This window comes from Oryctolagus cuniculus, chromosome 2 (assembly GCF_964237555.1).
Source record: "Oryctolagus cuniculus chromosome 2, mOryCun1.1, whole genome shotgun sequence".
Lineage (NCBI taxonomy): Eukaryota > Metazoa > Chordata > Mammalia > Lagomorpha > Leporidae > Oryctolagus > Oryctolagus cuniculus.
In genome coordinates this window covers 90213502-90237097 of record NC_091433.1, presented here as the reverse complement: position 1 = coordinate 90237097, position 23596 = coordinate 90213502, and the positions used below count along the sequence as shown (strand labels likewise).

Here is a 23596-nt window from a genome sequence, read left to right as displayed (position 1 = left end):
TTTCCACACAGTGGCTTCAAGCATGCATTCTACAGTATCCTACAGTTATTCTCTTTAGTATGTCAAATAAGTGCTTGTGTACTTAACACATATGTTGATGGTCAAGTTATATTGTAAGAGATTGAACATCAAGGGATAGCACAAGCATTCACAAAAGGGGAAACATATATATATATACACACACACACACACACACATATATATATATATATATACACATACACAAAACACTTAAAAAAAACCTTACATTGCTTCAGGATTCATTATGCACATAGGTCCTGGACAGTAACAATTGTAGATGTCATCATATGTTAATCCCAGATTAATTCCAAGCAATTGTACCACAACGACTGAAAATGCCTCTAAAGTGCCCATGTTTGGATACTAAACAGAGAAAAAACACAGAATAATTGCCCACAGTACTACCTCAGTGCTTTAATCTTGTCAACTTTTTTGGGCCATACTGCCTAAATGCAAATGCAAACTTAGGAAACAGTTACATCAAAGCTAGTTATTTTCTTAAGGATTTAGAAGACAAAAAGATAACTTTTTGAGTAACACTGTTTTTCAAATAGCATTGTCATATAATAAAATATTAATATATTAATGATAAATATGAATAATAAAATATTGATATAGTTTTTGTGATATTTAAATATTTTATGAATTTAAATCTAATGAATATCAACATTCACTTTGAGATTTACAAGGATTATTTCAGTAACTATTATTTCTGTACAGAACACATATTTTTTAATATATATTAAAAATATACAGCTTCTAAAGAGTTTAATTAGAAACTGGTGACAAGGTGAATATGGAAAAATGTTAAAAAATATTGACTCTGAACTAATAATAATTATTATGAAAAGAGATAATTTGAAGAGTCAAGTTAATTTTTTTCTCAAAGCAAAGCAATATTGCCAAGTAGCCTTTTTCCAAACATTTACAAGTCAATGATTTTTTCCCTATCTCCATGATTGTCTATTCCCAATATCACACAGTTAATATAATACAGTAAATATACGCCTTTCATGTTAGCTTCTTTTACTTTCCAAAATCTAATTAATGAGAGTCTGTGTCTTTTTGGGAGTTAAGGCATTCGGATTTGGCTGAAGAGGCCATGAGAGTATTTTAGGCATGGAAAGCCAAGACATTATGGCAAAAAACAAAAACAAAATCAAAAACAAAACAAAAAAACTAAATGAAAGATCTCTACGAGTGAGATCCCAGTAGAAAGAACAGGCCACCAAAGAAGGAGGTACCTTTCTCTGAAGGGAGGAGAGAACTTCCACTTTGACTATGACATTGTCTGAATAAGATCGAAGTTGGAGAACTCAAAAGGGTTCCATAGCCTTGGCAACTCATGACTAGAGTGTCAATTGTTAAGTCAACAACAGGAGTCACTGTGTACTTACTCCTCATGTGGTATCTCTATCCTTAATATATTGTCCAATGTGAATTGACTAGTACTGAAACAGTATTTTGCACTTTATGTTCTGTGTGGGTACAAACTGATGAAATCTTTACTTAATATATATGAAATCGATCTTTTGTATGTAAAGATAATTGAAAATGAATCTTGATGTGAATGGAATGGGAGAGGGAGCGGGAGATAGGAGGGGTATGAGTGGGAGGGAAGTTATGGAGGGGGGAAGCCATTGTAATCCATAAACTGTACTTTGTAAATTTATATTTACTAAATAAAAGTTAAAAAAAAGAAACTCAACCAAAGAATATTGTTTTGGACAAAACAAAGCTACCATTAAAAATTGATGAACAAATTATGACTTTTCCAGATCTGTAAAATCTCTTTCGAGTTCATTAGCATATATGACTTACAGGAAATGTTGAAGAAATATCTCAGATTGCAAAGAAAGTACACTAGATAGCAACACCAAGTTATTAGAAAATTATTAAGTCCTCACGGGGTGGGAAGTGTGACACAACATGTTAAATAGCCTTTTGAGATTTGTACATCTCACATTGGAGTGCCTGGTTTGGATACCGGATACGCGTAACTTCTGACCCAGCTTCCTTCAAATTGCACCTGGGGGAAAGGGGATGATGGCCCATGTACTTAGGTTCCCAAAACCCATGTGGGAGACCTGCATGGGGTTTTGCCTCCTGGCTTTGGCCTGGCCTACCCCTGAGAGATGCAAGCATTTCAAGAGTGAACCAATGAATGGAAGATATCACTTTTTCATCTCTTCTCTCTGTGACTCTGTCCTTAAAAAAAATTAATAAAATCTTTCAGAAAAAAAAGGATTTCATTATATAATTATTTGGTAAATTTAAACACAGGAGAGTATTTTAAAATTTTCATTGAAAATGTAATCATTAGATATTTATTGTAGTGCTAAGTAGTTTTGAAATTCAGGCATAGCATTTTCCTTTTTTAAATATTTATTTTTTATTTATTTTTTAAAATTTTATTTATTTATTTATTTTTTGACAGGCAGAGTGGACAGTGAGAGAGAGACAGAGAGAAAGGTCTTCCTTTGCCATTGGTTCACCCTCCAATGGCCGCCGTGGCCGGCGCACCGTGTTGATCAAAAGCCAGGAGCCAACTGCTTCTCCTGGTCTCCTATGCAGGTGCAGGGCCCAAGGACTTGGGCCATCCTCCACTGCCTTCCCAGGCCACAGCAGAGAGCTGGCCTGGAAGAGGGGCAACCGGGACAGAATCTGGCACCCCGACTGGGACTAGAACCTGGTGTGCCAGCGCCGCAGGCGGAGGATTATCCTATTGAGCCGTGGCGCCGGGTATTTTTTATTTATTTGAAAGGCAGGGATATAGAGAGGCAGAGGAAGAGAAAGGTCTTCCATCCACTGGTTCACTCCCCAAATGGCCATAAAAGCAGGAGCTCAGTCTATCTGAAGCCAGGAGCCAGGGACTTCCTCCAGGTTGCCCATGTGGGTGCAGGGACCCAAGCACTTGGGCCATCTTCTTCTGCTTTCCCAGGCCACAGCAGAGAGCTGGATTGGAAGAAGAGTGGCTGAGACATGAATTGGTGCTCATATGGGATGCAATGGTACCCATGTATAGAATGTGCAAAGCACACACATTCATAATCTCTATCCTGGTACCAAAAATGAACAAATTATTATAATTTTTGTATATAAATTCACTTCAGTATTGGATGCGATGTGAAAAAAATATAAATAAAACACTAAAAACCTATGCAATGACTGTTCTATATAAACATATGTAATTTGTGACATCAAGAACATGAGAGGAGGAATAGTTTGATAGAGTGGAGTTTTTTTATGTAATTGAAGTTAAATTGTTATCAGTTTACAATAGAATTAAACTTTATGGAGTTTTTTTATAATTCAATTGGTAACAACATGCAGAAAATTGCTATAAAACATACACAGAAGGAAAAGATTAGAATTCAAGCGTTTTGAAAAAAAATCCTTCAAACATTAAGAGGACAGTAGGGAAAGTACAAAAATTCTACAAGATATACAGTCAAGAACAAAATAACTGTAGGAGATTCTTCCCTATCACTAAATACTCTAAGTGTAAATGGATTAAACTTCCTAATCTAGGGAAATATTGACTGTATGAGTTCAAAAACATGCTTAAAATGTATGTTCCTATAAAATAGTCACTTTAGACCCAAGAGCAAACGTTGTCTAAATGGGAAAGGAGGGAAAGGATTTGTCATAGAAACAGTAATCAAGAGAGAACAATCGTGGTTGTACTAGATATCAGATAAGACGTACTTTCAATGAAAAGTGTAAGAGGCCAAGGCTGCTATAACATGGGACAAGAAAAAAAACGAGAAATTCACCAAGCTGATGCGAGTCATTTTAACTGTGTGTCAACATGAAAAAAAATCATATTTATGAAATAACTGAAGGGAATATGAAGTGGCAATGCAATATTAGTAAGAAACTTCAAAGACTCCATTTTAACCAAAAGCCCCAGAAAATCAGAAATTAGAGAGATGCATAAAAGATGTTTTCAGCCATAAAGATAGCCCAACTGGAATGAAAATGCATTTATATAGCAATCTACCAAAAAGCGGCAGGATGCCCAACAGCCTTCAGCACATACAGAACATTCTCTAGTGTCAAATACCTCTTAGGCCACGAAAAAAGTTAATAAGATTCTTAATAACTTTTTAAAAAAGTACTGAAATAACATAATCTTTTACCTATCTCAGTGTGATAAAATTAGAACAAATTAAAGAAACATTAATCCTCACAAATACGTGATGATTAAAACACATTCTTATTTTTTTTCAAAAAAAACCCATGAAATCTGCTCCCTTTTTAAGTCATGCGGATCCAGCTGAAAAGCCCATGAGAGTATTTCAGGCATGGAAAGCCAAGACACTCTGGGGGAAAAAAAAAAATGAAAGATCTCCGCAAGTGAGATCCCAGTGGAAAGAATGGGTCATCAAAGAAGGAGGTACCTTTCTCTGAAGGGAGGAGAGAACTTCCACTTTGACCATGGCCTTGTCTAAATATGATCAGAGTCAGTGAACTCAGGGGGCTTCCATAGCCTTGGCAGCTCATGACAAGAGCCTAGGGTGATTACTGATGCCATAAACAAGAGTGTCAATTTGTTAAGTCAACAACAGGAGTCACTGTGCACTTACTCCTCATGTAGGACCTTTGTCCTTAGTGTGCTTAACATTGAGATTTAATGCTATAACTAGTGTTCAAACAGTATTTTTTCACTTTATGTTTCTGTGTGGGAGCAAACTGTTGAAATCTTTACTTAATGTATGCTAAACTGATCTTCTGTAGATAAAGAGAATCGAAAATGAATCTTGATGTGAATGGAAGGAGAGAGGGAGTGGGAGAGGGGAGGGTTGCGGGTGGGAGGGACGTTATGGGGGAGAAGCCATTGTAATCCATAAGCTGTACTTTGGAAATTTATATTCATTAAATAAAAGTTAAAAAAATAAAGAAAGAAAGAAAAACACAAAATAGTAAAATTCCTTGAAAGAAATATAGGAGACAAGTGTTAGAGACATTAGACTAATGCAAATATATCAAACTTAGAAACATTTATGCTTCAAATTACACAGCCATAGAACATAAAGCAACTAATGGAAGCATGGAAAATATTTGTAAAGCCCATATCCAATAAGGAGTTTATATCCAGAATATAAATACCTTTAATAACTCCACAACAAAAAAAATCAAATAACCCAATTAAAAAATGGCAATTTGATTCAACAGACATTCCTCCAGATATACATTTAAAAGTTCAACACTACAAACAATAAAGAAAATGCATGTCCAACACAATTAGATGTCACAATTAGGCAGTCATAGAAAGACAGATATTGCATGGCTCCACTTACACATGGAATCGAGAGTTATGAAACTGATGGAAATAAAAAGCAGAACTATGATTACCAGGGACCAAACAGTGCAGTGCCATTAGTGTAGAGTTTCATTTTTGCAAGATGAAAAACTGCAGATCTCTTTCATCGTCATGTGAAGATATTTGACTGCTGGACAGTACACTTAAAATGCTAAGATGGGAAGTTTTATGCTATTTACTTTTCCAAAATAACAAATCCTTTAAAACTGATAATATTTGAGTATCAAAACCTGAAGGCACCATCTTATAAACATTCGGCAAAGCGTTATGATAGGTGCAGTACTTGCACTTTTGTTGAGTGACACGAATGTTAACGTTCTGAACCTCATGTTGTGAATGAAGTGATGGGACAGGTGCGTACCAGAGCAACTCCTGTAGCAAACTTTGGATCACACGCCATTCCATGATATGTTGTTCCCACAAATGTAGCATAGTCCCTGTAACTAAAGAACAGAGTTATTTCTTGTGAATATCTGCTTTGAAAAGTTTCATTAACAATGTTTTACAAATTGGATTATGCACTAGAGTTACGCTTTCTTTAAGAACATGTTGAAGACCACCACGTCTTATGCTGTCAACATGTATTATTTGATTCATGTAGTTCACATAGAGTTAATTTCAAAAACTGCTGAACATTATATGATGGTAAAAGTCCCAAACCTAGCAGTGCCCAACCTATCCCCCAGTTTGAAATATCACTGCTGCCCTTGCAGGACGGATGCAATTCTAAGATATAAAAGTCAAGCCAGTTTATTGCCATGACTCGCACATAGTGTATCAACCCTAACAGTAGTAAAAGTATTGGATTGGAGCATAGGGAAGAAAGAGATAAAATATGCAATAAAGGAAAAGAAAGACAGGATGTAGCCAAGTGTGCACATTCATTTTAGTACTTTTTTATTGTTGCTTCTTAGATTCCACTTGAGGGAACCACCAATATATTTAATTTTTTTCATGTTGCTTAAGATAGTTAACATTCTGTTTCTCTGTATAAAAATTAAATAAGGAAAATAAATATCTATACAAAAGAATCTTGGAAGATGTGGATAGATGAACAGGTCCCCCTCGGGTCAGCAGGAACATACCAGAGAGTAGTCTAACCACAAGGATGGTGAAGTTACTGTTACAACGCTTTTTGTGATAACAAGCACGTTAGGCAATCACTGTGTTCTGCGAGGTAGTTTGCATTTATCTAATGCTAAAGTGATGGTTTCAGTCATTTCCCCGAGAACTTCACAACCACAGAGGACCCAGCATGGTTCCCAGGCTTTCCAGCTCCCCGCGCTTTGTAAGTGGTCTACTCAGACAGTGAAGGCATAGTAGCACTTAAACAACGTCTTGACTGTTTTTTATATTTTGTAGTTGCATATACAATATTCAAATAAAATATTCAAATAAAATATTCAAATAAATAATTCAATATTCAAATAAAATAAATAAATTTTAACATTGTTAAAAAATTATTGTTAGATATAAATTTTGTATGTTATTTTGATAGTTAACATATGAGACAAATTGTTAAACTCTGCCGGTGTGAATAAAATGCTTACATAAATAAGTAGGACATTTCATGGGGATTTTGAAATGGATCATTTTGTTTCCAAGACAGAAATCTTTTTAGTATTTCTTCAGCATCTCCATTTGTTGAGATCTTATTTTTGTCTGACCAGAGCTCCAGAGTGGACAGCATAACAGTTATTTTAAACTGAGAAAACATCTGAAATAAGAAGATAGATGATGCACAGCTTTGGGTAACCCTGCAGCAGATGTAATACATTCAATTAACTATGATTTGGAGAGGAATCTATTGGTAAATGGAACTAGTATACAGAATTACATTGTTAAAATGCAAATTCAATTTATGCAATAATATCACTGTATCAAAACTATTTCTAACTTAAATATGAAACATTAATACTTACAGAATTAATGAGACTAAAGATACGGATAACTTTTTCAGCCACAAGTTCTTCTTCCGAGCCCATAACGTCATACTGGAAGGCAAATGTTTGTTTCTTAATTTTTTGATAAAATTACTTCGCATTTTAAATGATAGAATTCTAAATATAAAAGCTAAAATAATGCAATGTTCAAATCAAGAGGCCATAATAGAATTAAGATCTCCTCTCCTCTCCCCTCCCTTTCCCTTCTCTCTTTTAAAAGGTGGCAGGAGTACTTAGGATATGAGATTCGGTGATTCCTGATGTCAGCTTGACCCATTATTAGTGACGTTAATTATTTTGATAATCTGGAATTTTACTAAGTTAAGTCATGTTCAGTTAGTATTTTTCCCTTCTAATAAATAATTTGTGAAAAGATGCTTAGAAATCATGTAAAAAGACTCTCTTCCCCCTCAAACGGCCACTCTCTTAGCCTGAATCATTTATTATGAAGCTGGTTGCCGGTGATTTTTTTTCTACCTCCAGAATCCTTTCCACGTTAATTAGTTGCTATTTTACTCCAAGGAAAAGCTTCCTATCTCATGCTCATTTATCTATTTTTTGTTAAATGTCAGATTAGACTCATAGATAATTATTTAATATGATGAATATTATACTATTGTAATTTTCTTTTTTCCCTTTTTTATTTTTATTTTCAACTATCATTTTTAAGTTTTGATGTTAAAAATGCCTCATATTTAAAAGCCCCATCAAACCAGCTACAGTGATTTTTTTAATATGAAAATTGTGTCCTCATCATTTTTAGAGCACTTGGCTGGCACAAGATGTTTCGAGTTTATTGTGTAGTTTCCCAATTCTAGTCTCCTAACCAGCCATTTTCCAAAGCATCTTATTCATTTAATGAATCTATAATTTAATATTCTACATTATTTTGATTAAACTTAAAATTAATTTTAGTTGCCTCATTTTAATACTTACAAATTAAAGATGAAAATAGCACAATTTCATATAAACTACATTAGGGAGACATATCAGAAATGAAGACTTACTAGAAAGGGCGTAAAGCTTTGGGAGTTATGAACATGTAGAAAAAAAGTAATACATTTTTCTTTCACTGAATTTCTCTAAACAACAATTCATGTCTTACAATAATTTATTTTGTGGTGTATGACAACTGGCACACAAAATGCGACAAAGTGGCAATGAGTGATGGGGGTTAAATGGAATATTACTATTGACAGGCTCTTTCTTTACATACGTGATGGTATAATACTAATTCTAGATCATGGCAAGTTAAAAACACTAACGGGAAGTAAAAGAAAAACTACTGGCCTGGGGTACTGGAAACAGAGTTAGCAGGAAAAGGAACCTCAGTTTGGAGATGAAAATAGATGTTAAGGGCAACCCAATAGTCCAAAAGGAGGAAGAACAAAAGCACCAGTCATTGATGAGACCTAAGAAGAAAACTACTGCGTAACCCACATACACAATTTTCAGGACTTTGATAAATACAAATGTACTCAATCTTATTATAAATGATTCGTCCCATTTTTATTTTTTTATTTATTTATTTATTTATTTTTTATTTTTTGACAGGCAGAGTGGACAGCGAGAGAGAGAGACAGAGAGAAAGGTCTTCCTTTGCCACTGGTTCACCCTCCAATGGCTGCCGCGGCCGGCATGCTGCAGCCAGCGCACCACACTGATCCGATGGCAGGAGCAAGGTGCTTTTCCTGGTCTCCCATGGGGTGCAGGGCCCAAGCACCTGGGCCATCCTCCACTGCACTCCCTGGCCACAGCAGAGAGCTGGCCTGGAAGAGGGACAACCCGGGACAGAATCCGGCGCCCCAACCGGGACTAGAACCCGGTGTGCCGGCGCCGCAAGGCAGAGGATTAGCCTAGTGAGCCGCAGCGCCGGCCTCGTCCCATTTTTAAAACTCAGGGCTTCCACCAAGAAATTATACAAAAAATGGTCTTATAAAGGATATCTAAGAAAAAGGTCTTCCAGTTTAGAAACTAATGCAATAGTTTACATTAAAATGAATGTAGATGTAAGAAAGAGTTTTAAGGAGAATTGGAGACGATCCAGGCTGTTGGCTGCTAGTTCTTACTGCATACATTTTATTGTAGTAGAATCTTGCCATACAAAGATGCATTATTCTAGAATTCTATGCTATTTTGGAAATCAGTGTGGAAATATTGATTCCATACGTCTATGTAAGGGAAAATGACAGTTCTTTATTGTTATAATGTACTGAGACACCTGTTTTGAAAAGAGTAAAATGTATCTGAATTGAAAACAATAGAAGTTTATTATGACTGTTTCCCACAAATGGAGCACAATAGAAAGTCATACTAAAACATCAATGATTCATACCATGGCTTTATCCATAATGATTTTCATTTTTAGCGTTGTTTTCCGTAAGCTAGTATCTGAAATTCCCTGTTAAAAAAGGACACAAATTAAATAAAACATTTAAAAATTATTATCTTGTGCAATACATACAGACACACAGAGGGAGAGAGATAGATATATCCAGTTTCATAGATACAGATAAAGACGCACTAAAACAAAAACATTGTTATCAAACAATTTTGTGGCAATTACTTTCCTCTGTGTGTGTGTGTGTGTGTGTGTGTGTGTGTGAAGGATTTAATGGGAAATCACAGGCATCCAATTCACAGTCCTGATTTGGCAATCTGACTTCCGCTTTTTTCCTAATACAAATCTGTAAAGGGCATCAATTTTTCTTCAGGTAATAATGTAAGAAAGGAAGCATTGTCAGGGTTTGCTTCACAGGATGCTCAGGAAGAAAAATTTGGAGTATCCTTGTATGCAAATGTGTCTCAAGCCATAAAACTTATATATTATGGACTTTAATCAAGCCATAAAGCTTATATTTTTATTTTTCTCTTTTAATTTCATTTTTACATGAACTTTTTGAAGCTCACTTTTATAAGTGGAACAAATTATATAAACATACAACAAAAAATGTTAGCAATAGAGTCCCCCAAGGACTTGGGCCATCCTCTGCTGCTTTTCCAGGAGCCTTAACAAGGAGCTAGATTGGAAGTGGAGCAGCCAGGATTCAAACCGGTGCCCAGAAGGGATGCCGGCACTGCAGGCTGGAGTTTAATCTGCTGCATCACACACATATTTCATATTTAACTTATTTGAGAACCAATATTATTTACCTTACATACCAAGAAATATCATATAATTTAATAAGAAAAATATGTTATCTTCTTAATGACTAAATGAAAATTTCAAGGAAGCATACGCTGTTAGATCATTTTTCTGTTTCTCATCCTAGTACATCTTATATTTCTAACCATAATCTTAATAAGCATCTTTAAAAGAAACACAGTATATAAGCAAATATTAATATAATCAACATCAGTTTAAATTTGTTTTCCATCCATGTCAGATCTCAGTAGTGATGTAAATGAAGATACAGTGAAAAAGTTCACTCACCTCTGATTTGACCAGAATCCTGTAAGAACTGCTTACATATTGATTTGTAAGGTGATTTTTTTGGAAAAGTGGATAACCAATTTTATTATTCTTCGTTTGAAAAACTATATGCTCGTTATTAGCTGAACTGTCCAGTGGTTCAATCCCATAACTGACATTCTCAAACTGCAATAATCCTCTAAATATTGAAATACAAAAAAAAATTTCATTAGAACACATTTCCCATTAAGAAATGAAAAATCAACAGTAAAATATTGTACATTTTGATAGCTATCTTTGCATTCCAATCCCTGATAACCACTCCATAATTCTTAAATTAACTTCCAAACCCAAGTTTATAACTTCTTCTGTCTACCATGGAATTTAGGCACGGCGATGGTTTGAGTCTGGCTAAGAAATGTGAATATTCTTCATGTTAGATGGGGTTTTTTATTCATAAATATTGTGACTTAAAACCTGTGTTACTAAGAAAGGAAGAAAAGTAAGAATAAGAGAAAGAGGAAAGGAATGTATATGGAGAGGGGCCAGCACTATGGTGTTGTAGGTTAAGCTTCTGCCTGCAGCACCAGCATCCCATATGGGCACCAGTTCTTGTCCCGGCTGCTCTTCTTCTGATCCAGCTCTCTGCTATGGCCTGGGATAGCAGTAGAAGATGGACCAAGTCCTTGGGCTCCTGCACCCGCATGAGAGACACAAAAAGCTCCTGGCTCCTTGCTTTGGATCGGCATAGATCTGGCCATTGCAGCCATCTGGGGAGTGAACCAGTGGATGGAAGATCTTTCTCTCTCTCTGTCTCTCCCTTTCACTGTCTGTAACTCTATTCGCAAATAAATAATTTTTTTTTAAGAAAAGGAAAATATATAGAAGAAAACACAATAGGCATCTATCTCTCTTTGTTTCACTCTACCCTTCAAAGACCTTCTGAGATGCGACTCATCTCAGGGCGCATTTCCAGAACATACCATTACCTGAGTCCAGAGCAGATGCTCAGTGTTACGGCGGATTTTGGAAACTCTTTACTATATCCTTGGTAAAAGCACTGATCCTAAAAAGAGGTATAGGAAGACACATACATAAGTAATTTATAAATCAGGTCATCGGTTTTATGCTTACTCCCCAGAGGGCATCAAAGCATTCAAACTTAGCTGTTATAACATCAGTCATCAGCAGTTCATGTTCCTCGTCATCTGTCTTCAGTTTCTTCCTCCTACCCTCTCTGTCTATGAATCATCATGACTGCCATCTTCTTCCACATAACTCTTGCTAAAATTTTATTTTCATACACTACTTTCTTATTGACATTTTACTTATTCGGTTTTTTTCCTAGCTATGGAATTTGTACCTTCTTAATTTTAGTTAAAATCATGTCTACACCTATAGGTGAACCATATGTGGTGCAGTGGGATCCCCAGCAGAAGCAAAGGATGAGGCACAAGCCACAATACTGTAAGTGCTAAGAAAGCAGGAGAGCAGGCAACACCAAACCTAACTTCACCTGGGAACCCACCTTGCAAAGCAGAGCATTGAAATAACAGCAAGTGTCTACTTTGACTAACTATCAAAGAACCAATCAACATCACTCATCACCTAGAAAACCAGGAAATCACAAAGATGGGGAAAGAAAATGAACTGATATGGATATCTAAGTGTGTGACATGTGGGAACTACCAAATCAAGACTTGAGAGATGCTACAACAAAGCTGTATCAATGAATAATTAGGAATTTTCTTAAATAAATTAAAGAAAAGAAATGAAAGAAAGAAAAGAAGGAAAGAAGAAAGGAAGAAAAGAGGAAAAAGAAGCCATAAAAATGAACAAATTAAAACACTGAGACATAAAATAAACAACAAAGAAAACAACAACAAAAAGCACACAGAAAAACAAACAACAACCTTATGTAACCTTCATACTATAGATGATTAAGGACGGAAGCATAGAATGAAAGAATTCAATAGAACTCATCCAATCTGTGCAACAGAGAAAAGGGATAGGAAAAAATGCTTAGTCTCAGTGATTTGTAGAATAGCAAAATGTCTAAAAAGAATCCATCATAGATTCAGAAGCAGAGAAAGAACTTTGGGTTCAAGCAATATTCCAAGAAATGATGAGGACAATTCCAGTGAGTAAGATGTTGGAAAAGGAATTCCTGGTCACCCCTTCTCTCCACAGGCACACCAGTTCTGCAGTGCACACAGAAAACTTTTCTTCGTGAAAAATCACAAACTAGTGTAAAATTCCTGGTGGCCTTGGGGGATGTAAAACTAGACTCCCCGGTATCTGTAGGCACATTCAAGACACATGCTTAGCAGAAACCCTGATACTGGAGCAGCACCCCAGGATTGGGAAGAGGTTCCCTGGAAGCCACCTTCACCAACAGGGGAGGTGAGAGGTTAACTTTTGTATCTGTCACCCTGACATTTTCACAAGGGCCCGAGAAACATTTTCATAGTTTCTCACCAGTCCTGAGACTCTCAAGACTATGTCACAGTCCAGGCACTTGGGGGACAACAGAGGTGGCAGCTGGGACTGGTTACAGCATTGTTCTTCATCATTTTTGCTTTACAGAACACGCTGACAAAAGCCACACCTGCTTGCTTCTTCTTGGTGTGGGAACCTGTGCCGAGGGGCACCAGCATTCCCTGTCTAATAGGCTGAGAGCTTCCCCTGGATTATAGCAGTCTTTCAAGAGTGGTAGAGGTGCCTGCTTTATCTTCTCCATGGATGCCAACACAGAATAAAGACTAATAAAGGATTGGTCCAAGATATATTAAAGAACGAACATTATAAAACTCTAGAAATGAACCGCAAGAAATGAAGCTACGTGATTTACCTGAGAAAGCATTAAAACAAACTGTCATGAAGGTGCTTAATGAGGTCAAGACAATAATCATGAACAAATAAAGAATTGCAGTGGGAAGATAAAAATATTAAAAAGTACCAGAGAGAGGGGCCAACGTTGTGGCATAGCAGGTAAAGCCACTGCCTGCAGTGCCAGCATCCCATATGGGCGCTGGTTCGAGTCCCAGCTGCTCCTCTTCCAATCCAGCTCTCTGCTATGGCCTGGGAAAGCAGTAGAAGATGGCCCAGGTGCTTGGGCCCCTGCACACACGTGGGAAACATGGAGGAAGCTCCTGGTTTCAGATCAGCACAGCTCCGACCGTTGCCGTCAACTGGGCAGTGAACCAGTGGATGGAAGACCTTTCTCTCTCTCTCTCTCTCTCTCTCTCTCTCTCTCTACCTCTACCTCTACCTCTATCTCTACCTCTACCTCTACCTCTCCTTCTCTCTCTGTATAACTCTTACTTTCAAATAAATAAATAAATCTTTAAAAAAAAGTGCCAGAAGGAAATCATGAAGCCAAGGAATACAGTAACTAAATTGTAAAAAAATTATCCTGGGGAGTGTTTAATGGTCAACATCAAGAAAAAGAAAATCACAACAACACAGTGACAGATTGCTGTAAATAATTTAGCCAGAGGGGAAAAAAGGAAAATGAATTAAAAAAGTTTTTAAAAAAAGGTTAAAGAAATTAATGAGGGGCCAGTGCTGTGGCGCGGTGAGTTAACGCCCTGGCCTGAAGTGATGGCATCCCATACGGGTGCCGGTTCGAGACCTGGCTGCTCCACTTCCAAGCCAGCTCTCTGCTATGGCCTGAGAAAGCAGTAGAAGATAGCCCAAGTCCTTGGACCCCTGCACCCATGTGGGAGACCTGGAAGAAGCTCCTGGCTCCTGGCTTCTGATCAGTGCAGCTCCGACCATTGCAGCCAACTGGGGAGTGACCAAGCAGATGGAAGACCTCTCTCTCTCTCTCTCTCTCTCTCTCTCTCTCTGCCTCTCTTCTCCGTAACTCTGACTTTCAAATAAATAAAAAAGGGAATTAATAGGACCAACACACAGATCAGTAATAACTCTGTGAGTCTCAGAAGGTGGAAAGAGAAAAGATCAGACATAATGCATTTGAATAAATAACAGTCAGTAATATATTAAAATAAATATATTGTTAAATGATATAGTAGAATATCTGGGCTACCCAAAATTGTAAGCATTTGTACTTTCTTTGTGATGAGACTATTAAAAACCTTCTCTTCTATCTGTTTTTATTTATAAATAAAAATCATTAAGTATAATCACTTGTCTATGTAATACCATAATTATTATATCAATTACAAATGAAATAAACAAGTAAAAGGATATTAAAATATCTTATAAATATTGGCTGCACGCTTATCAGGTGAGGAAGGAAATTATTGATACTCAGATTGAAGAATCCCAAAGAGACTAATAAAGATTCACCTTCAGCCACATTTTACTGAAATTCTCAAAAGCCAAAGCCAAGAGAACATTACAAAGGGAACAAGAGAATAGCGACTTGTCACATGCAGGGACACTCCATAGGACCATCAGCACGATTTTTTTTCTGGAGATTCCTTTCAGACCAGAAGGTTGTGGGATGAAAGACAGCATGAGTATCTTATCTAGCAGGTGAGTTGCTGGTTGATATCCCATGGCCCCCATCAGAGTGTCTGGGTTGGACTCCTGGCTACCGTTTCAGTTTTCTGTTTCCTGATTACAGATCTTTGGGGAGTGAATCAACAGACAGAAACACTGTTTGTCTCTCAAATAAATGAAATGAATTTTTTAAAATGAAGGACAGAAGAGACGGAGCCAGAAAAGGAAAAGGAGAAGGAATCTATCATCTTAGGTCTGCTTTCATGGAAATGTCCAAGGAATCTTTTCAATTTGATTCCAGTAATCAAATGTGATGCCAGTATCACAGGTGCCAGCTTAACCTGCTGTACCAGAATTACAATCCCTGAATTTATTTTTTGATGGCTAAACTCTGAGTTTAAACATAGTTGTTATATTTAATAAGTTTTCAGGGGTGGATGTTTTGGAGCAGCTGTTAAGACCCCTTGAGTTACCTGCACCCCTGTGGGAGCGCCTCAGATCAGTTCCTGGCGCCAGTCCTGATTCAAGCTTGCTGACAATATGCACACTGGCTGACAGTGCTGAGGGCTTAGGTATGTGGTTTGCTATCATCAACATGAGAGATACAGATTGATTTCCTAGCTCCTGGCTTTGGCCTGCCCAGTTCTATTGTTGTGGGCATTTGAGGAGTTCACCAGCAGCAAACAGATCTCTCTTTCTCTCTCTCTCTCTCCCATTCTCTCCCCTCTTCTTTTTAAGATTTCATTTATTTATTTCAGAGGTAGTTACAGACAGTGAGAGGGAGAGACAAAGAGAAAGGTCTTTCGTCCTCTGGTTCATTCCCCAAAAAGGCTGCAGCAGCTGGAGCTGCACCGATCCAAAGCCAGGAACCAGGAGCTTCTTCCAGTCTCCTACACGGGTGCAGCGGCCCAAGAGCTTGGGTCATCTTCTACTGCTTTCCCAGGCTACAGTAGAGAGCAGGATTGGAAGAGGAGCAGCTGGGACTCGAACCAGCGCCCATATAGGATGCAGGCATTGCAGGCGGAGGATTAACCAACTGAGCCCCAGCGCCGGCCCTCACCTCTTCTTTTCTCTTTACCTCTCTGTCCCTTTATTTTTAAGATGGAGAAAAATAAAAATATTTTTTTAATAATACACCTCCAAAGGAATTGTCACTTTGTATGACTTTGTGATGTGTTTACTAATTTTGCAGGCAGTAAAGAATTTGCATTCTTCCTAAGAGTGGTGCCATTGTAACATGAGAGAAAGTTAACTAGGTAGATTATAAAACTTACCTTTATTACTGGAGAAAATGTGCTCCGTGTTCCTGACTTGTATGAATACACCATGAAATAGGGGGGTAAAAACGACCTAGTTCAACCAAAACAATAGCATTTCATTGTAATAATATCATCAATCAAAAATAACTTCTAAAATACTGAAATCAAACTAAATTCACATTCAATTTTACAAACTCAAATGTACCAAAACTAAATGAACATATCTGTACATTTCCAAGACAGTCTTTTACTATCATATTGCAATTTATAAGAAAAAGATGAGGCCCAGATATAACCAGAAATTAGTATAGATGCTGTAATTAGTACAGATATGTAAATGTAAATTAGTATAGATTCAAAATGCCTCACTGGCAAACACAGACTTATGTAAAATAATAGCTTAGGCTTCTACATTTCAAAAACCATTTGCTGTTATATTCTAGCAATAAATCTTATGGGTGAATACTTTAGTTAACCGTTATTAATTGTTCATTTTAGGTTCATCACACACACACACACACACACACACACGGGTTATTTCAGAAAATTCATAGAAAATGTAAACTAAAGTCTATGTGAGTGCAAAAATTTTAGAAGTCCATGCATATTTGTTCATTATATACATTCTCCATGAGCTTTCTGAAGGCCAGGTATCTATTTGCACTATGTATTGCTTATGATATTATACTCTGTGAACAAAATCCAGAAATCTCAATGCCTTAAAAAAATGATGGAGGAGTTTGAGTTGTGGCATAGCAGGTAAAGCCGCCACCTACAACAGTGGCATCCCACATGGTAGCTGTTTCAGGACCTGGCTGTTCTACTTCCAATCCAGCTCCCCACTAATGGCTTGGGGAAAGCAAACAGAAGAAGGCCCAAGTACTTGGGCCCTTGTACCCCAGTGGGACACCCTGATGAAGCTCCTGGCTCCTGGCTTTGGCCTGGCCCAGCCCTGATAGTTGTAGCCATCTGGGGTGTGAACCAGTAAATAAAAGATATTCTCTGTCTCTCTCTCTTTCACTTTCTTTGTATCTCCCTCTCTGTGTAATTCTGACTTTCAAATAAGTAAATAAATCAAAAACACTGAGATCACATCGAATCTGTAAGTTGCTTTGGGTACTATAGATACTTTGATAATATTAATCTTCCCAACCTATGAACATGGAAGATTTTTCCATTTTTTTATGTATTTTCTTCTATTTCCTTCCTTAATGTTTTGTAGTTTTCATTGTAGAGATCTTTCACATTCTTGGTTAAATTTATTCCATGGTATTTAAATTTTTTGAATGAGACTGATCTTATAACTTCTTTCTCAGCCTTAGTATTATTAGTATATACAAATGCTATCTATTTTTGTGTGTTGGTTTTATATCCCACAATTTTGCTAAACTCTCTTAAGAGTTCTAATAATCTTTTAATGGAATGTTTTGGTTCCTCTTGATATAGGATCATGTCATCTGCAAACAGGGATAATTTGAATTGCCCCTTTCTTATTTGTTACCCTTTAATTTCTTTTAATTGCCTAATGCCTCTGGCCAAAACTTCCAGATCTATATTGAATGGTAATGGTGAGAGTGTGCATTCTTCTCTGGTTCTGGATCTTAGTGGGAATGCTTCCCGGTTTTCTCCATTCTATATGATGCTGGCTGTGGTTTGTCACATAGTGATATGACTGTGTTGAGGAATGTTCCTTCTATGCCCAATTTGCTTAGAGTGTTTGTCATGCTTTATCTGCATCTATTGAGATAAATCATATGGTTTTTATTCTCCATTTTGTCAAGGTGATATATCACATTCCTGCATCCCTGAGATAAACCCCACGTGGTCTGGCAGGATGATATTTTTATGTGCTGTTGAATTTGATTAGTTAGTATTTTGTTGAAGACTTTTGCATTTATATTCATCAGGAATATTGGGCAATAGTTCTCTTTGTTATATCTTCAAAATACCAAGGACAGTCTTCTCAGATCTAGAAAGAAATGATGCAACAATTCATATGGAAACACAGGAGACCCTGGATGTTTAAAACAATATTAATAAAAGCAAAGCTGGAGGCATCACAATGCCTGATATCAGGGCATACTACAGAGCTGTTATAATCAAAACACCCTGGGACCGGTATAGAAATTGAAATGTGGATCAGTGGAACAGAATAGAGACCCAAGAAATTAATCCATGCAGCTACAACCAACTAATCTTTCAAAAACACTAAAATCACTGCCTGGAAAAAGGACAGTCTGTGCAGGAAATGGTGCTGTGAATATTGCATCTCTGCGTGCAGAACTATGAAACAAGACCCCTACCTTACACCGTATATATAAAAAAAAAACTCAATGGGTGGATCAGGGACCCAAACCTAATACTTGAAATCATCTAATAGCTAGAGAAAACATAAACATAAGGGAAATGCTGCATGACATTGGCATAGGCAAAGACTTCTTGGATAAGACTCCAGAAGCACAGGTAATAAAAGCAAAAATAAACAAATGGGATTAAATCATGTTAAGAAGCTTCTGAACTGCAAAAGAAACACTCAGCAAAGAGAAGAAGCAACCAATAGAATGGGAAAAAATATTTTCAAACTATACTTCTGATAAAGGATTAGTAAGCAGAATGTATGAGGAACTCAATAAACTCAACAACAACAAAACAAACAACTCAGCTAAGAAATGGGCCAAGGATATGAACAAATAGTTTACAAAAGCTGAAACACAAATGGCCAATAGACACATGAAAAAAATGCTCAGGATCACTAACCATCATGGAAATGCAATTAAAAACCACAATGAGGTTTCACTTTGCTCCAGTTAGAATGGCTATAAATTAATAGATACAGTATCAGTTCTTATTTAAGATAGCAATCTTGAGACATTATAAACAGATACCTGTAAAGAAAAATGGACACTTACTGTTTTTCAAGAAGCAGAGTGTGAAACTTGTCCTCAATTTTGAGAAAGTAAGTGACCTAAAGCCAAGTATTCAGAGATAAAGCATTTATTAGAAATTGCACAGTATTTGAAAATGCATTTATTCTTTCATATATCATAGATTATATCCTACATGTCAAAAAAGTAGCATCTACTAAGTATCATAATAAGATTTGAATTTAAACTGAAGATCACATTTAGGGATGCTGAGCAATGACTGAAAACACTTAAATTTTGTTATCTTTTTTTTCTCCTCTGTTGTTCCCAGAATAGGTCAATTGAAAAACAGATACGACAGCACAACTTCCCTGACAGACTGAGGATGCTGTCTTCAGCGGCCTATCTATCCTCCATGGAGAATTAGGTCAGAAAAAGAGGCTCACATCGCGCAGACACAAATTTCCAGGAGCTGTGTCACCACTGACAAACATTTTGATACAGTCATATCTTGACTTGATACAGTCATGGCTTCATGACAAATAGAGCTGCAAATAGTAAGACCTTTCGTTGATGCACTTGTGACTTGTAAATATCTTCTTAAAAAGATTTTTATTTTGTTTAGATGAAAGGAGGAGTTCCACAGAAAGAGAGGGAGATATAAAGAGAGCGATCTGGTGGATCACCAGATCACCATTGTGGATCACCATTGTGATTAATCCCCCAAGTGGGTGAAATGGTTCGGGCTGGACCAGGACAAACCCAGAGCATGAAATTCATTCTGGGTCTCCCTTGTGTTTGCAGGGCCCAAGCAGTGGGGCTGTGTTCTGCTCCTTTCCCAGGCTCACTGGCATGGAGCTGGATCAGAAGTGGAGCAGCTGGGACTTGAACCAACGTCCTTATGGGATGCTGATATTGCAGGCAGTAGCTTAACCTGGTATACCACTATGCTTACCCATCTTGTAAATATTTTCAGAGTGATAACTTCTTGATAAATTTATCTACTCATCATTACAAGCTGTCATTTATTTTATCCTTGAACTATTCTTGTTCTGTAGTTTACTTGGTGAAAAATTAATTCATCAGTGCTACCTTATTGGGATTGCAATATTAGTAAGATATATTTTGTAATTCTTTAATTTTATTCCATTGATGACTTAACATTTAAAGAGCATAATAGATAATTTTCAATTTTTTCATCTAGTATGGCAGTCTCTAACTTTATTTAAATGTTACATAGGTTACGCTTATAGAGATTTACTATATTAGGAAAAAACCCTATTGTTGCTTGTTTCTGGCATATGGTATCTGTTCTCTCCATTTTTTTCTGTCTTTTCTTCTAGTTTTGGATTGGGATTGGATATACCAATATAAGCTTAAATTTAAATTAAACATACACATGCATGTTTATTCACACCACATACATGTCCTTACACATATATTTGCATGTGCTTTGATGTGTGCACCAATGTTTTCTGGCTTAGGTCACTTGGTCATAGTAGGATCAATGACATTCAGTAAGATTCATATACTTAACACAAATTGGCTTCAAAAGACCACCCTCATTCGAAGGAAATAGGCTAAAATACAATTAATGAGAGAGATGGCAATAGTGAAAAAGAAGACTTGAAGGGAATTGTAAAATGTAATAAAAAGAGAGAGTGTAGGTAGATAATAAATAATCTATAGGTTTACAACAGCCATATAAGGAATTTGAATTTGTAATGATTACAAATTTTGATGATTAATATTGCAAAGTCCCAAACAAAATAAAAGCAAGCTAGAGCAAATTTTAAAATGCAAATTATATTAGGGCAAAGTGGGGTTGACCCCAGGACTGAAAGATTGATTCACTACACTCACGGAAGAAAACACACAGATGTGCACACCCACATACACAGACAAATGCAAACATATCTGTCTAAAAATAATGCTTCTTTTTTTTTTTTTTTTTAAACAGGCAGAGTGGACAGTGAGAGAGAAAGGTCTTCCTTTGCCATTGGTTCACCCTCCAATGGCTGCCGCGGCCAGCGCACTGCGCTGATCCGAAGGCAGGAGCCAGGTGTTTCTCCTGGTCTCCCATGGGGTGCAGGGCCCAAGCACTTGGGCCATCCTCCACTGCACTCCCTGGGCACTGCAGAGAGCTGGCCTGGAAGAGGGACAACTGGGACAGAATCTGGCGCCCTGACCAGGACTAGAACCTAGTGTGCCGTAACCGCAAGGCAGAGGATTAACCTAGTGAGCTGCGGCACCTCCAAAATAACACTTCTATAAACACATAAGGGACATTAACAAAACCTATAGCCAACAGCACATTTATTTTTAAAGATTTGCTTCTTTTCCTTCAGTAAGAACAAAATCAGGCAAACAAGTAAATGGATGAACTAATGAACTATTCCCTACAGTTCAACATAAAATGTGAGTTCCTGGCCAGTACAAAAAGGAAAACACAAATACGGAGAAGCAGAACAAAACCAGATGACCCTGATTTTCAAACTGCAATTGATAAAAATCAAAGGAAACAGTAAAGGACTATTATTAATAATGAAAGTGATCTATTATATACAAGACTGATATCTACATTTGGATATACAAAGAAATGTTATTTCTATAAAATGAGTATTACAAAACTGGAACACAAACCTCATACATCCAATATTATCAAAGTATCAGCAAACATAACATGCGTAACATAGGAGAGAAAAATAAGACAAGGACAAGGAAAAAAGATACTGTGGTGAATTGGAAAACTGCAGGGATTTTGTTTCAATGACAACTGATTTTACAGACTAAACATTCCCTAGTTGAATAAGTGATTGCTTTAGGGAGTATAGGCATTTGAATTATATTAATTCTTCCAATAACTGAGCATGGGATCTCTTTTCTTTTTTGTGTGTCCTTTGTGATTTATTTTATCTCTAATTTTAGAGATCTTGCACTTCTTTGGTTAATTTATTCCTAAATACTTGACTTTTGTGGCTACTGTGAATAGACTTTCTTTCATGGTTTCCTTTTCAGGGATATTTTTATCAGTGTGTAGAAATACTAGTGATTTTGTGTGGTGGTTTGGTCATCTTACTTTACTGAACTGGTTTATCAGTTCTAATAACTTTTTTGTGGACTATTTAGGTTTTTCTAAGTACAGCATCATGTCATCTGCAAACACGGGTATACCAAACTCCTCCTGTCCAATTCTGAAGCCCTTTATATCTTCCTCGTCCCTAATTGCTCTTGCCAATATTTCCAATACCATACCAAATATGGATAGACATTCTTTTCTTGTTCTAGATATGAGGGGAAATACTTTCAGATTTTCCCCATTCAGTATGAATCTGACTGTCATTTATGGCCTTCATAACTTGAGGTTTTTTTTTAACTTTTATTTAATGAATATAAATTTCCAAAGTACAGCTTATGGATTACAATGGCTTCCCCCCCATAACATCACTCCCACCCGCAACCCTCCCCTCTCCCACTCCCTCTCCCCTTCCATTCACATCATGATTCATTTTCGAATCTCTTTATCTACAGAAGATCAATTTAGCATACATTAAGTAAAGATTTCAACAGTTTGCTCCCACACAGAAACATAAAGTGAAAAATAATAGATGATTTTTTAAATGATGATGAAATCAGATCAGACCTATTGTCATGTTTAATCCCAGTGAGAGTCAAGTTGGGAATTGATAATTTCTTCTTCTTTTTTTTTTATAGAAGATCAGTTTAGTATACATTAAGTAAAGATTTCAACAGTTTGCACCCCCATAGAAACACAAAGGGAAATATACTGTTTGAGTACTCGTTATAGCATTAAGTCTCAATGTACAGCACGCTAAGGACAGAGATCCTACATAAGGAGTAAGTGCACAGTGACTCCTGTTGTTGACTTTACAAATTGACACTCCTGTTTATGGCCTCAGTAATCTCCCCATGCTCCAGTCATGAGTTTCCAAGGCTATGGAAGCCCCTTGAGTTCTCTGACTCTTATCTTGTTTAGACAAGGTCATAGTCAAAGTGGAGGTTCTCTTCTCCCTTCAGAGAAAGGTACCTCCTTCTTTGAAGACCTGTTCTTTCCACTGGGATCTCACTCACAGAGATCTTTCATTTAGGGTTTGTGTGTTTTTTTTTTGTTTTTTTGTTTTTTTTTTGCCAGAAATACTCTCATGGGCTTTTCAGCCAGATCGGAATGCCTTTAGGGCTGATTCTGAGGCCAGAGTGCTGTTTAGGACATCCACCATTCTATGAGTCTGCTGAGTATCTCGCTTTCCATGTTGGATCACTCTCCCCTTTATTTATTCTAT

At 36.9% G+C, this 23596-nt stretch overlaps 1 protein-coding gene across 1 annotated transcript in view; it reads right to left on the bottom strand.

The window, feature by feature from the left end:
- The window catches only part of LOC100358989 (A disintegrin and metallopeptidase domain 3), a 102276-nt gene that overhangs the window by 63650 nt on the left and 15030 nt on the right, over positions 1-23596 (bottom strand). The window contains exons 3-11 of the mRNA XM_017350395.3: positions 19341-19396; positions 16447-16522; positions 11692-11768; positions 10724-10901; positions 9626-9691; positions 7270-7341; positions 6898-7064; positions 5709-5790; positions 248-384 (exon numbers count right to left, since the gene is read on the bottom strand). Coding sequence (XP_017205884.1) covers positions 248-384; positions 5709-5790; positions 6898-7064; positions 7270-7341; positions 9626-9691; positions 10724-10901; positions 11692-11768; positions 16447-16522; positions 19341-19396 — 911 coding nt within the window. The remainder of the gene's footprint in view (positions 1-247; positions 385-5708; positions 5791-6897; positions 7065-7269; positions 7342-9625; positions 9692-10723; positions 10902-11691; positions 11769-16446; positions 16523-19340; positions 19397-23596) is intronic.